General features: G+C 39.7%; 1 protein-coding gene across 2 annotated transcripts in view; it reads left to right on the top strand.

The window, feature by feature from the left end:
• Window positions 1–7,921, top strand: part of rgs12b (regulator of G protein signaling 12b) — a 53,665-nt gene extending 45,744 nt beyond the window's left edge. The window contains exons 10-19 of one of the 2 annotated variants that reach the window (XM_058076452.2): window positions 96–278; window positions 371–521; window positions 762–850; window positions 970–1,173; window positions 3,087–3,160; window positions 3,252–3,378; window positions 4,280–4,376; window positions 4,447–4,499; window positions 6,645–6,816; window positions 7,100–7,921. In XM_058076452.2, coding sequence (XP_057932435.2) covers window positions 96–278; window positions 371–521; window positions 762–850; window positions 970–1,173; window positions 3,087–3,160; window positions 3,252–3,378; window positions 4,280–4,376; window positions 4,447–4,499; window positions 6,645–6,816; window positions 7,100–7,704 — 1,755 coding nt within the window. In that variant the 3' untranslated portion in view covers window positions 7,705–7,921. The remainder of the gene's footprint in view (window positions 1–95; window positions 279–370; window positions 522–761; window positions 851–969; window positions 1,174–3,086; window positions 3,161–3,251; window positions 3,379–4,279; window positions 4,377–4,446; window positions 4,500–6,644; window positions 6,817–7,099) is intronic. The other variant, XM_058076611.2, reaches the window with a different exon arrangement.
• Window positions 7,922–14,390: the final 6,469 nt, after the last annotated feature.

The raw sequence follows: 14,390 nt of genomic DNA, 5'->3' as shown, positions 1-14,390 counted from the left end.
TGCTTAATTTGCGGTTTCCCTCATCACTCTTTTATGGAACAATTGTTTTTTCTTCCTTTCTCTGTGTTTTTTTTTTTTACTCTTTCCCCTTTTAGATATTCAACCTGATGAAGTTTGACAGCTACACACGCTTCCTCAAGTCTCTGCTTTACCAAGAATGCATGTTAGCCGAGGTGGAGGGCCGACCCCTGCCTGACCCTTACCACATCCCCAGCAGCCCCACCTCCAAACACAGCACCACGGGCTCAGACCGCTCCAACTTATCCACACCCAAGAAGGTAAGCACTGACCTTCCCGCTCGGGTGTGTGTCAAAACAACTTTAAATCTGCTCTCTCCTCATTTCCTTTTCTTCCTGTTTGGATTTGACAGGAGGACAAACGCAGCAAGTCAGGACGATCTTTAAATGATGACAGCCGGGATGATTCAGGAGACCGGAGGAAGGGCATGTTCTTTTCCTGGTCCCGCAACAGGAGCTTTGGCAAAGGGCCCAAGAAACGGGAACTGACGGACTTTAATTACAGTCAGTACATGTTCTTCTTCCTACTTTGTGTGTCATATTAGTTAAGTATTTAGTTAAAAATACTGTGGATCCCCAAAGGGATGTGCAGTAAACCTCGGATATATCGGATTCAATTGTTCCCACTGGTTTTGTCCGATATAAGCGAAATCCGTTATATGCGTATACCGGAAAATGTCCGCCACATTCATTACACGGACGCGCAATGCCATGGGGGAACTTTCTTTGATCCTTGTTTTTCAGATTTTGCTGGTGGTCGCCGTGAGTCGCAGGGTTCACTCTCATCAGGTGCCAGTCTAGAACTTGGGACATCTGTGTCTGGGAAGAATGAAGTGAGTCTGGAAAGAGGAAAAAAACACAATATATTATGAAGGAAATGGTTAATTTCTTGTCATTCTTAATCACTTTTCCCCTGCCGCTGTCTCCTTATGACCTTGTTTATGTCTTTCAGGGAGATGTTTCTCGTGTAGGGGTATCAGAGCGTGGCGGCGGCAGCGCCCCCCTCAGGCAATGTAATATAAACTTGCCAGACGGCTCGTGTTGCTCTGTGCCGCTGAGGGCTGGTGTGTCCATCAGGGACTTGTTGTTGGGCCTTTGTGAGAAGCTCTGCATCAACCTGGCAGCTATCGACCTGTTCCTGGTCGGAGGGGAGAAGGTACGACACATATAGAGATGCGGTGATCCTAGAATTCTGGTCATTATGTCACACGGATTCTGTGAAATTTTGTTTGGTAGGCAAAAGGTATTTTTTTTTATTACCAGTGAGTTCAAATAAACACATGAACATAGTCCAAGATTTGAAACTGTCAAACTGCCACCATCATAAGAGCTTTGTTTGATCATTTGTAGTTGTCATACTAAAAATACATATTTATACGTTTTTATTCCAACTTGAACGCCTGATTCCAAATTTCAATATTTATACATCTTTTATGTGTTTTTGCGTGAGAGGCTTTCTTTTGGTAGGTACAAAGGAACACAATAATCTGTGTGCCTTGCACGGATCGACCGATATGTTTTTTTTTTGGGGCCGATGCCGATACCGACTTTTTTCCATCACCCTCAGCCGATGGCCGATATTTGTGGCCGATACTGCTTTTGATCCCTTAATTTACATGAAAAAAATGACCATGATAACAAATATTACAGGTCTCATGTTTAAACAAATATTTATTGAAATGAAAACACTGAACACAGTAGGATTCAGCTTTCTTAAACACACATGTAAATCATGCAGTGGAAAAATACATCAGGGAACCCACGCACGTATCGGTACAAGATACCAATACAAGGAAAAAACGCAAATATCGGCCGCCCGATGTATCGGTCGATCCTTAGTGCCTTGTAAATATCACTCAAAATGGTCAGAAATGGCCCGTAGTGAGAGATGAGGATGCTGAGGTTCTCATTGGGAGTGACCAAGATGGATAGGATCAGGAACAACATTTGCAATAAGAATGACTGTTATAATTATTTAGATTTTCTCCTCAAGATACAATTGCAAGAATTTACATTTTGCAGCAAAATCCGTGAGTGACACATAGCTTACTTGATGATTTTCTCTGATTTCAGATCAACATTTGCAATAAGAATGACTGTTATAATTATTTGGATTCTCTCCTCAAGATACAATTGCAAGAATTTACATTTTGCAGCAAAATCCGCGAGTGACACATAGCTTACTTGATGATGTTGTCTGATTTCAGATCAACATTTGCAATAAGAATGACTGTTAGAATTATTTAGATTCTCTCCTCAAGATACAATTGCAAGAATTTACATTTTGCAGCAAAATCCGCGAGTGACACATAGCTTACTTGATGATGTTGTCTGATTTCAGATCAACATTTGCAATAAGAATGACTGTTATAATTGTTTAGATTCTCTCCTCAAGATACAATTGCAAGAATTTACATTTTGCAGCAAAATCCGCGAGTGACACATAGCTTACTTGATGATGTTCTCTGATTTCAGATCAACATTTGCAATAAGAATGACTGTTATAATTGTTTAGATTCTCTCTTCAAGATTCAGCTTTCTTAAACACACATGTAAATCATGCGGTGGAAAAATACATCAGCGAACCCACGCACGTATCGGTACAAGATACCGATACAAGGAAAAAACGCAAATATCGGCCGCCCGATGTATCGGTCGATCCTTAGTGCCTTGTAATATCACTCAAAATGGTCAGAAATGGCCCGTAGTGAGAGATGAGGATGCTGAGGTTCTCATTGGGAGTGACCAAGATGGATAGGATCGGGAACCAGAACATCAGAGGGATGTTAGAAGACTTGGAGATAAAGTCAGAGAGGCCAGACTGAGATGGTTGGGACATGTCCAGAGGAGCGATAGTGAATAAATTGGTAGAAGGATGCTGCGTTTAGAGCAGCCAGGTGGGACAACAAAACATTTAAAATTGTGTACCTTTTATAGCTTCAGTGGACTCATCCATATTTATAATGTATGTTTTGTAATTATGACCATTAAAAAGTGTTTTAACTTTTCATGTTCTTGCATGACCATGTCATATGATCACCTCTCCTGACTTTGTTCCGTCTTTTTCAGCCACTTGTTTTGGACCAAGACTGTATGACTTTGTGCTCTCGAGACCTGAGACTTGAAAAGCGCACTCTCTTTAGGTCAGTCATTTTCTCTTTTTTTTTTTTGTATTATCAATTTTATGCCACATCAACGTCAAGATTTTCAAAATTTTGTTCTCCACCGTTGCAGGCTCGACTTGGTCCCTATTAACCGCTCAGTGGGGCTAAAAGCGAAGCCCACCAAGCCAGTGACAGAGGTTCTCAGGCCTGTGGTGGCCAAGTATGGTCTGCACCTATCCGATTTGGTGGCACGCATTGTGAGTCCACTTCTCGCTAACGGGAACATCGTAACATTTTTGCAGGGATTACTTTGTGGGACCGTTGGTGAATGGGGAAAATCTGCGAGTGACACATTGCTTACTTGATGATGTTCTCTGATTTCAGATCAACATTTGCAATAAGAATGTTATAATTATTTAGATTCTCTCCTCAAGATACAATTGCAAGAATTTACATTTTGCAGCAAAATCCGCGAGTGACACATAGCTTACTTGATGATTTTCTCTGATTTCAGATCAACATTTGCAATAAGAATGACTGTTATAATTATTTAGATTCTCTCCTCAAGATACAATTGCAAGAATTTACATTTTGCAGCTAAATCCGTGAGTGACACATAGCTTACTTGATGATGTTCTCTGATTTCAGATCAACATTTGCAATAAGAATGACTGTAATAATTATTTAGATTCTCTCTTCAAGATACAATTGCAAGAATTTACATTTTGCAGCAAAATCCGCGAGTGACACATAGCTTACTTGATGATGTTCTCGGATTTCAGATCAACATTTGCAATAAGAATGACTGTAATAATTATTTAGATTCTCTCTTCAAGATACAATTGCAAGAATTTACATTTTGCAGCAAAATCCGCGAGTGACACATAGCTTACTTGATGATGTTCTCTGATTTCAGATCAACATTTGCAATAAGAATGACTGTAATAATTATTTAGATTCTCTCTTCAAGATACAATTGCAAGAATTTACATTTTGCAGCAAAATCCGCGAGTGACACATAGCTTACTTGATGATGTTCTCGGATTTCAGATCAACATTTGCAATAAGAATGACTGTTATAATTGACTGTTATAAGTATATTGTTTGTGTTATTGATCTTCTGAATTTCTCATGTTTATTTGTGCCCTGTGTTGTCAGAGTGGTGAATCCGAGCCCTTAGATCTCGGTCTTCCTATATCCAATCTAGATGGACTTAGAGTGGTTTTGGATACAGCCGAGCACACGCCAGGAAAGGGTAACGAAAATCACACATGCAAGTTTATTTCCACCAAAATGGCGGATTTTTAACGGTGTCTGTCAATCAGCTCCATCTAAAAGCCACATCCAGGCCTCTCCAAGCAGAAACCAATCAACAACAGTAAGATCTTCTCCATTTTTTTTTTATTTAAGTTTTTATTTTCTGGAATGTTCCATAACTCACCGATTGTCTCCACTTCCTGGTTGATGATATCACGCTACTAAGTGTCTCCCCCGCTGTCCTCAGTGACCCGTGCCTGTTTGCAATGTGTTTTAAGTGTGCACAGGTGTATGACGCGTCTCTTTGGTAGCATCCAGCCTGTGTGTGTGTTTGTTTGTTCGTTTTCAATGTCGGGCAGTGATCTTCATCTCACTCTCAAAGATGCTCATGGTGTATTGTTGTCTGTCTGTGGCCCAAAGCATCAGCAGCTTTTTTCTTCTGCTCTGTGATTTCTGTCTTCCATAACAAAGCACCATAGGACTGATGGCTTATTGGTAGTGGGAGCAACCATATAGACGTACTTTTGTTTTGCAGGGATCTTATATGCAATAGATGCCAATCTGTGGTGGATATTTTTTTGTTGATTTTGCTTCTGTAGCGTGGCTTTAGATTAGTTGATGTTGTGGTGTGTGTCACTGTGTTGGTGATGTCTACGATACCGGGTTAAGAGCAGTGGTTGTCCATGACCACCTCGGTGGTCTTTAAGCCTTCACAACAGCGGTCCCCAACCACCTGGCCATGGGTCATTATACCGTATTTTGGACTATAAGTTGCACTTTTTTTCATAGGTTGGCGGTTCCTGCGACTTATACTCCAGAGCGACTTCTAAATGAAAAAAACAAAATCACAGCCAGCCACAAGAGGGCACTCTAGACTTTCATATTGATATCTCCTACTTAACAATTCAATATTTATGGTAATGATTTTATTTCATTTGAACATGCATCAGATTACAATTGAATGCATCACATAATCAGTTCCCAGTTCCACATGTCCAAAAGGAGTAGGAAGAAGCAAAGCTTATTAAATCCTACCCCTCCATCTGGTACTTTTACAATCATTAACTGAACATTTGTTCACTTCCTGCTTTCCATAATACAGTTTAAGGTTTTTTTTTTTTTTAATAATGCGGAGGCTACTCTTACTACCATGAAGAAAACTAAATGGTTACTGTACTTAAAACTGTTATGTTACATAAACGCCGGACACCTTTTCTGTTCATGTTTATTTTTCGTGTAGCTGAATAACCATTATGTTAGCATATCTTACATTTATTCAGTCTCAATATTCTTTTATTAATGTTAGAACTTGTCTTCCAAGATGACGTAATGTCTATTTTGATGAAGTTTGTAAAATAAGTTACCCACAAAAAATGAGACTTATACTCCAATGTGACTTATGTATGTTTTTTTTCTACCTAGTTATGTATTTTTGGCCTTGTTCGACTTATACTCCGGAGCGACTTATAGTCCAGCAAATACGGCATTTATTCATTTATAATATTCTTAAAATATCATCTCCCCGTTTTTTTCATCTGGGCATCCTTCCCATTCTTGTTTTTTTCTTTTGTAATATTCTCATGTTAAAAAATGACTAGATTATCTTGCCATTTTTTCCAGCTTTTCGATACACCGCAAGCTAATCCTTGCTATAGTGAAAAAATACACATTTGTGTGGAGTTTGATTGAAAATAGAGAAAATACCCGCCTTACTAAATGTATGGTTTTATCCCAATGGGTGATTCACATGCTCTGAGCTCACTCTGTATGATTTATAAAATGTTTTTCCATATATTAACACTTATTGTGACTAGCCGTTCTGGTCCATGAATATAGTGCAACAGAAAATTGGTCCATGGCACAAAAAGGGTTGGAGACCGCTGCTTTATAGCACGCAATACTTGTTATTACTTGGCCACATTTAAGTTCATTGGAAAGTGTTTTATTTTTGTGTTTTTTCATTTTATCATCACAACTTTACATTTTATTATAATTTTTAGATAATTTCACTGAGCTAACACCTCCAACAGTCTCACAATGAAGCGTGAACATGCACATAAGTTACCAAATATGGTTCCAATCACAAAGCGCTAACTAGAAATATCCACACATAGTTTTTTATCAACCACACAAACTGGATCCACGTTTTTCACAAAAGCCGCCCATCTCCATCATCAAAATATTGTCATCCTCCTCTCCATCAGTAGCTGTAGTCACTGCTACGTACGTTTACACCTCTCCGCTCCGCTCTCCTTGTGGCCCCCAGGGGGAGGACAGGCAGTCAAGGAAAGCCGCTTCCGCTCACCCCCATGGGGAAAACGGCAAGGCCGGGCCCAGCCTTGACACAAGCAGTCATCCTTTACCCAACCACTCTGTCTCTCTTCATAAGGCTCCGGAGAAAAGAAAGCAGAAAAAGATTAATATAGACGAAGCTGAAGGTAAACATACAAAGACCTCTTTCTTCTTCTTTCTTAAGCCGTGTTGCTGTGATGACACTAACCCTTGCCGGCATGTTTGCACTACGACTAGCAAAGCTACATGTAGCACAGTCGCCTACGCTCACGATGAATGTGGCTTCGACTTGTCCTACTGACGCTGTGCCGCATGTCCCTTGAATGATAACAATTAGCACCGTTTTTCCCGGAAAGTTGGGTTATTCATGTCTTTGCGTGCTCGTGTCTGCACATATATTTTTCTATTTGTGTGTGTGTGCGTGCACAGAGTTCTTCGACCTCATATCCAAAGCTCAGAGTAACAGAGCTGACGACCAGCGAGGCCTGTTGAACAAAAGCGACCTGCAGCTCCCGGATTTTCTGCGCTTGTCACCAGTGGTAACGAACCGAGCCGGACCTCCAAGCTACGACCCTGAGCCTGGTTGCTCCACCCCTTATTCCCGTAACTCCGGCAATGGCGGCTTCCCTAGTGGTCGCCTGGGCAACAAGACCAACCACAATGACAGGGGAGGCGGTAGCGGCCATTTTCTCAATGCGAGTTATCAGTCCCAGAGCTTGGACTCAGCGTTGGGCTCTGACAGCGCAGGATGGGGGGATGCCAGACCTTCTTCGTCCTTGTTTCCTGCCACAATCTCACCCATCCACCCGTCCCGGGAGGCGCATCACGGTGCGTTCAAGGATGCCGGCAGAGCGGCATCGGTTCAGATGCTGGAAGAGGACGCCCTGTCGGACCTGACTTTGGTAGGCGAGGCGGAACTCAACAGCCCCAGCCTCAACTACGTCACGCCGTCCGCCCTGCAGTCTAAACCCCACGCCCGACCCCGACAACAATCACAAGACGGTCGGCCTAGCTCAGGTACCTCCCCTGTTTGACCTTTCACCTCTCCCTTTCTCCTGGCTATAAGTGGGAACAAGTTGAATGAATGCATCCACGTCTCCTCCCTTCCTGTAGTCAGTTTTTTCCCATGTGGGACAATTAAAAAACTGCCTGTGGTACAGAAACATGAACTCCTGGTGTACAAAAACAATAACTAACACTATACATGTTTTGATGTGTTCAAATAGTGACGTATGCACTGTGACCAGAACCCCTAAGCCGAAGCGAGGATAAATGGATGCATTAAGAGTTGTCAACGGAATTTTCTCTGTGTGGTGTGGATCTGTGTGAACTTTTAAGCGTGCTTGCTGTGGATTTTATTTTTCTTGTCTTTTCCTAGAGATAAGAGTAAGAGTGTGGGGTTGAGGGGAGCGTCCAACTCCCCGTCACCAACAGAATGATGCACTTTAGCCAATTATGAATACGACACGCGTTAAAATCACTCCCTCAACGTTTGACTTGAAAGTACAGTATCTTCTAATTTATATTGTTTGTTCGGTGATCACATGCTCTACATCCGGAGGGCCCCCCCCCCCCCCCCCTCCAGTGTGTTTCTGGACCATGTTTTGTATTCAGCGTGCTGCACACTGACCCCATAAATTCCGACTCCATGCTATAGTTGCGTGAATAAACACATTTTTTTTCAGCTGTTCTTTGTTCCGACTCGAGCACAGTACATTCTGTGTTTGCACCAACCTCACCGCAGGCGCTTTTTATGCCATTCATTCAAAAACAGGCCACAGACTGCAGACTAAAAAAAAAAAAAAAAAAAACTCAGAAAGTTCTGTATTTGTCTTCTTTGCACTATATCACAAATCTATTTTGTTATTCATGACAGTGTTTCCATAGATTAGCCATTGAGTGATTTTTGTAGCTCTAATACAATAAATAAAGTCAGATGCAGTTTTTATGACCATCGCTACAATGGATTTTAAATAAAATTATCACAATGTGATTCAAGTGTTGACTTTCAAAAATATGGCATTCATCCACTTTGCGCTTCAGATTTGGCGGCTTCACTTTATTGCGTTTTTTTCCAAAATGTATTAATTACTAAATCAGTGCTGCTTTGTAGTTAACCATGGCCTAAAATTTAAGCAAATTTGATGTATTTATGGCCTAAATTAAGCATTTTAAGCATAAAAATGGCTAAATGTATGGCATTCAGAAGATGTGCATGTCATGGATATGTAGTATTTTACACTGGCCACTAGGTGTCAGTAATGTTACACAAAGGCCCACGCAGGAAGTAGCAGCAACAACAAGGAACTCTTCCAATGCTAAACATGTATGACAAAGTTGGCCCATTATCCATAGTACTTATAAGAGACATGAACACACGTGTTGGCTTTTTTTGTGTGTTAGAAAGACATAAAAACATAAAAAGACATAGCTAAGAGTGCACTTAATGGGAAACACTTATCCTGCCTATAGAGCCTTCTGAAAAAAACTCCAGAAAGCAACAACAATGGCCCATTTACATATGACATATTTACACATTGTTATCAATATATTAACATTGTATATTGTATATATTAACATTGATTGAACTACATGACTGGCTTATTGACACCTACTAGCCAGCTAGCTACTAGCCAGCTAGCTACTAGCCAGCGAGCTACTAGCCAGCGAGCTACTAGCCAGCGAGCTACAAGCCAGCTAGCTACTAGCCAGCTAGCTACTAGCCACATATGACACTCATATTAACCAAGCTACAGCAACATTGTTAGCAATATATTAATATTGTTACACTGATTGAACTACATGACTGGCTTATTGACACCTCGTCACTGCACACCGGCTAGCGACTAGCCAGCTAGCTACTAGCCAGCTAGCTACTAGCCAGCTAGCTACTAGCCACATATGACACTCATATTAACCAAGCTACAGCAACATTGTTAGCAATATATTAATATTGTTACACTGATTGAACTACATGACTGGCTTATTGACACCTCGTCACTGCACACCGGCTAGCGACTAGCCAGATAACTAATAGCCAGCTAGCTACTAGCCAGCTAACTAATAGCCAGCTAGCTACTAGCCAGCTAGCGACTAGCCAGACAGCTACTAGCCAGCCAGCTACTAGCCAGCTAGCTACTAGCTTCACCACACATTCGCCCACAGCACGTTAGCGCCACGCTCACAGTGCCTCAAACCACAAAGCTAAGGCTACTAATTGGACATGCCACCGCTACAGCTCCTGCGTTTTTATTTTTCAGTTTGGAAAAGTTAAAGCTACGTTTAGGCGTTCATTTTTAACTCACTTTGTGAAATCAATGCACCCAGCAAGGAAGTTAGGGTAATGCTTAAAAGGACCAAAACAGCAAAACACTGTAAGTATTACATGTTTTTATGAATGTTATTGTTACTACATGGTTACAGCATGTATATAAATCCATAAAAACTTGTTGGAGGTGCGACCTTTGTCCCTTTTTATCTGTTTAATGTCTTTAGAACACGGAAAAGTGTGTTCATGTCTTACATAAGGATTGTGGATGATGGACAAAGGACTCTAATCATGTTAAAATTGTATTTAAGTACGAAAATATTCAATTCAAAAATAAGGAATCCTACTTTGCACAAATCCACTGTGCACAGTCATTTAGGAACCAATTAACTGTACAGCCTTTTGATGCCATTTTCAGCATAAAACTATAAAGCAAAATCACAAAAACATTCATTTGCCATTGTCAAATACTATACGATAATTATATGAGGCAATTATGGCGTCATACCGTCGTTAAAAATAGCTCCAATCACCAATTATTTAAACAAAACACTCCAATGATGCAAGATTCCTGTCGTAACTTCCCCTGAGCTCACATGTAAACAAACATTCAGGGGTGGGGTATCCCCCTCGAGGACACAAAAAAACCCTGAAATGCTACATCACGGCGTTGAAATGTGTGAAATGTGCAAAAGCGCACATGTTCCGTGGCGTCACACTCAGAACATGTGCCTGAATACAGTACACCTTCCGCTCTATGTGCTAGTAGTAAGATTATATTACAAACTGCAGTCGATCCCGATCAAATACATCTGGACCCAACTAACAACTAACAAAACTCAATTGTTTACTTCCTGCCTTCTCTCTTCTGTTGTATAACCTTGAAGAAACAGTCGTTTATGGCTCAAGATCAGATTTTCTACTCGGTTCAACAAAAAGTGTTCATTTGTACATAGCCAAATATGTGAGATCTCCAATGACTGTTGCTGTTGTTAAGTTGCATTGCAGCCAACCGTTTCTGCAGCAATGTCACCGTAGACATTGATCCTTACCTACGAGTATTCGCTTTCAAACTGTAAATACATTGAATAAATGTTTAGAGCTTGAAGGCTCCCTCCAAAGTATTCTCCTCCTCTTCTTTTCTCTGACCTCTGACCCTGTCCAGGTCATATGAGAGGCACTTGCTTGAATGCTTTACTTTAATATTCACCCTCAGGTATAGATTTAATTGTTAATTAATGAGCAGTTTTACACCAACATTATGTATTACGTCAAGGTGGTCGTTACAACAGGATTAGAAGATTACTATGATGTAATATTGAAGTGTGTCACATGCAGTTATTAGGAATAATCACAATAATAAACAGGCTTTTGAAGAGTGTGGATGCCTATTAGATTGGCATGGGTTCCCTTTGAGCCGAGGTTTGTTAGGCCCTTTCATCAGCCTTTTTTTTTAATCTTCATTAGTGGAAACAATGTAATGGAAAAACACGCAGAGATTTGGTAAAAACAAGAATGATCACTTGTGAAATAGAACACATTTTGCAGAGAATGTGATATTTGTTTTTTTTTTTTAGAACATTCTAAGCTTTGGGCTAAATGTTTGTTGGCCAGGAAATAAAAGTCCTGCACTGGAACAATACAGTATTTGTTTCAAATGGCTCCATCTTCTGGTGAATAGACACTCAATCACAAAATCATACTAAATGAAATAATACAATAATAAATCACAAAGGGATGCACCGTGGTTGGCACTTGTTAGGTTAATTGACGACTCCAAATTGTCCATAGGTATGAATGGTTGTTTATGTACATGTTCTATATGTGAAGTCAATGCTCCAGCATACTCCGTGACGACATAGAAAATGGATGGATGGATAAATCACAATGATTAATACAACTGAGAGGTGTTTTTCATGTTATTTAACTACACCAGAAGAGCGAATTGTAATATTGAAAACATTGTATTACAATGTAGTCTGTCAGTATGGGTTTACTATCAATTTAATGTGCAATGTTTAAAAAAATATATAAAAAAATGAACAGTAAATGACCAAAACATTGAATAAACAGGAACAACAATTTATCGCTCAGCCACTAGATGGCAGCATTGTACATTAATGACCCATTCAGTGTGAGCAGCTTGGCGCTCTCTTTCCCATGATGTCATGAGCATCTTGGGAATTCTTGTCATATCCACTACATTTCCTGCCCAGTTTTCTCTCCCTCTTTCTCTCATTCTCTCTGTAGCCTATTTACCGGAACACATTTCAGAGAAAAAAAGCACTTAATTAGGGTGAGCTCATTCAAATGAAAACAAAAACCATAGAACCGTGGTTACCAAAACCCCCACTACCCATTCAGACATCTGACTGGAAGTCATGGAACCCCTGTTCCTGCACACATAAACCACACAATAAGACATCTTTTGGCATTATTAAATATATATTATGACATATCATGTGTCTTATTTTTAGGCTACTAATTTAAAAGAGTTTGTTGTGGAGAGTTTTGTGTTCTTTTTGGTGAATTTAAATAATAATTCAAGCTGGGATAAGATGTGATGAACTGTGATCTTTATGCTCTTTTGCTCTGCTTTGGTTTGCAACAATAATAATGAATAATAATGAATACAAGGCAATTAATGTTAATAAATATGAAAACAAAATCACATAAATCAATAAGGAAATTAATTCAGTACGAGGCTTATTACTGAGCCAACACATAGAGCATGAGATTATGCAACACATTACTATTCCACCTCTCTATGGACCAGTCCTTCTCCAATAGAGGGGTGGGCTTTCATTTTAATGCAGACTTACCAACGTACAAATTTATAGTACTCAACATGCTATTTGACTCTTGAATATGCGTGTATGCGCTCCATTTTGTTGCATGGTCAGTCTGTACAGTACAGATAAATTAATAAATATTATCAGTTTCTCTAGTATTTCAGGGGGGGCAAAAAAAATGTCTGTCCCTTTGGAGGGGGGCATGACAGAGAATAATTCAGATGCACTGCTATAGACTAACACTAAAATATAAACGAACCCTCCTCTTTTATCCAGGCAGTGTGCCACGGAAGCTGACTGTACACTGCTGGCTTGTGATTGACTTTGAATGGGACGGAACTGTTGCTCAGCTCAATAATACACAGGTTTATTTTTGAGTCCCCAAATACATTTTGAGAAAATGTGTCTTCAAGGGGGGTTGCAATGTTGCCAGATCTCACGACAAAATCAAAAAGTTGGCAACACCGGTCTGAGAAAGTCATACACACGAGTTTCAATCAAGTTTCAAACTCAGTCAAGCCAGTCTCTGTGATGATCTGGAAAAATCTTCAAGATGAAACACTTGTACTGCACAACAGCATCATCAAACTCTTAACACTCTTAGCCTCTTCACATGATGTGTTGGAGTGCATTACGTACATCTTAGTCTTCCGCGCTAATGTAGTCAAGCCTGCCCACTATTCCAATCTGCATACCCCACTTGGGGATGGATGTCTGGGGTAAAGGAACTCTGGATTTTATGCTCATAATATGTTGCGTATTCAATTCTCGCCCTGCTTTTAACATGCTATACTATACTGCGGGGGCATCCAAAGTAGGGCCTGGGGGGCCATTGGGTAAAAAAAAAGGGAGAAATAGAACATAGACATAGACATAGATTTCTTTATTGTCATTGCACAATAACACAGCAGTGAAATTGCCGACAAAATTTCGTTGCCTGGCTCCCGTGTAATAATAAATAATAAATAATAAATAATAAATAATAAATAATAAATAATAAATAATAAATAATAAATAATAAATAATAAATAATAAATAATAAATAATAAATAATAAATAATAAATAAATAAATAAATAAATAATAATGTGGAGAATAAATACATTACAGCAATGTACAGCGTAAACAGTAATTTGCACAAATAATTTAAATAATTTAGAATAAATAATAATAATAATGAGGAGAATAGAACAATGAGGAACAATGTAAAGAAAAAAAAGCAGACGTGTTGTGAGAACAAAAATATGAAACTAAAATATTTAGTGCAAAGTACAAAATAAATGTATATCTAAAGTAATATAAACATTTTAAAAAGCCAAAATTCTGATGCAGTTAAAACCGAAATGTAGCAGAAATGCACACACAAAAAAATATATCCAAGTTTTCCAAGCATGAGTTTGCAGTGGTTTTGTGTTGCTTTTGTGTATTTTGTTGTTTTCACAGCAGCCTCTTTCTCCTCAGGTAAGGACAGAGACAGATGGAGAGGGAGGGAAAGAAAAGAAGGTTTTAGAATGCTTAGCAGAACAGCATCCAAGCCAGAACCTCCCTCTCCATCTCCTCTTCCCGCCCCACCTCGACCTCGTCCGCGCTCACGCCGCAAATCCAAGTCGCCCTCATCCCGCTCCATAAACCATAAAGTCACAAAACAAGCTTTGGATGTG

Source organism: Doryrhamphus excisus, linkage group LG9 (genome assembly GCF_037039965.1).
Source record: "Doryrhamphus excisus strain RoL-2023G ecotype Guam linkage group LG9, RoL_Dexc_Guam_v1.1, whole genome shotgun sequence".
Taxonomy (NCBI): domain Eukaryota; kingdom Metazoa; phylum Chordata; class Actinopteri; order Syngnathiformes; family Syngnathidae; genus Doryrhamphus; species Doryrhamphus excisus.
Note: the sequence above shows the minus strand (reverse complement) of the source record. Positions and strands in the feature narration are given on the sequence as shown.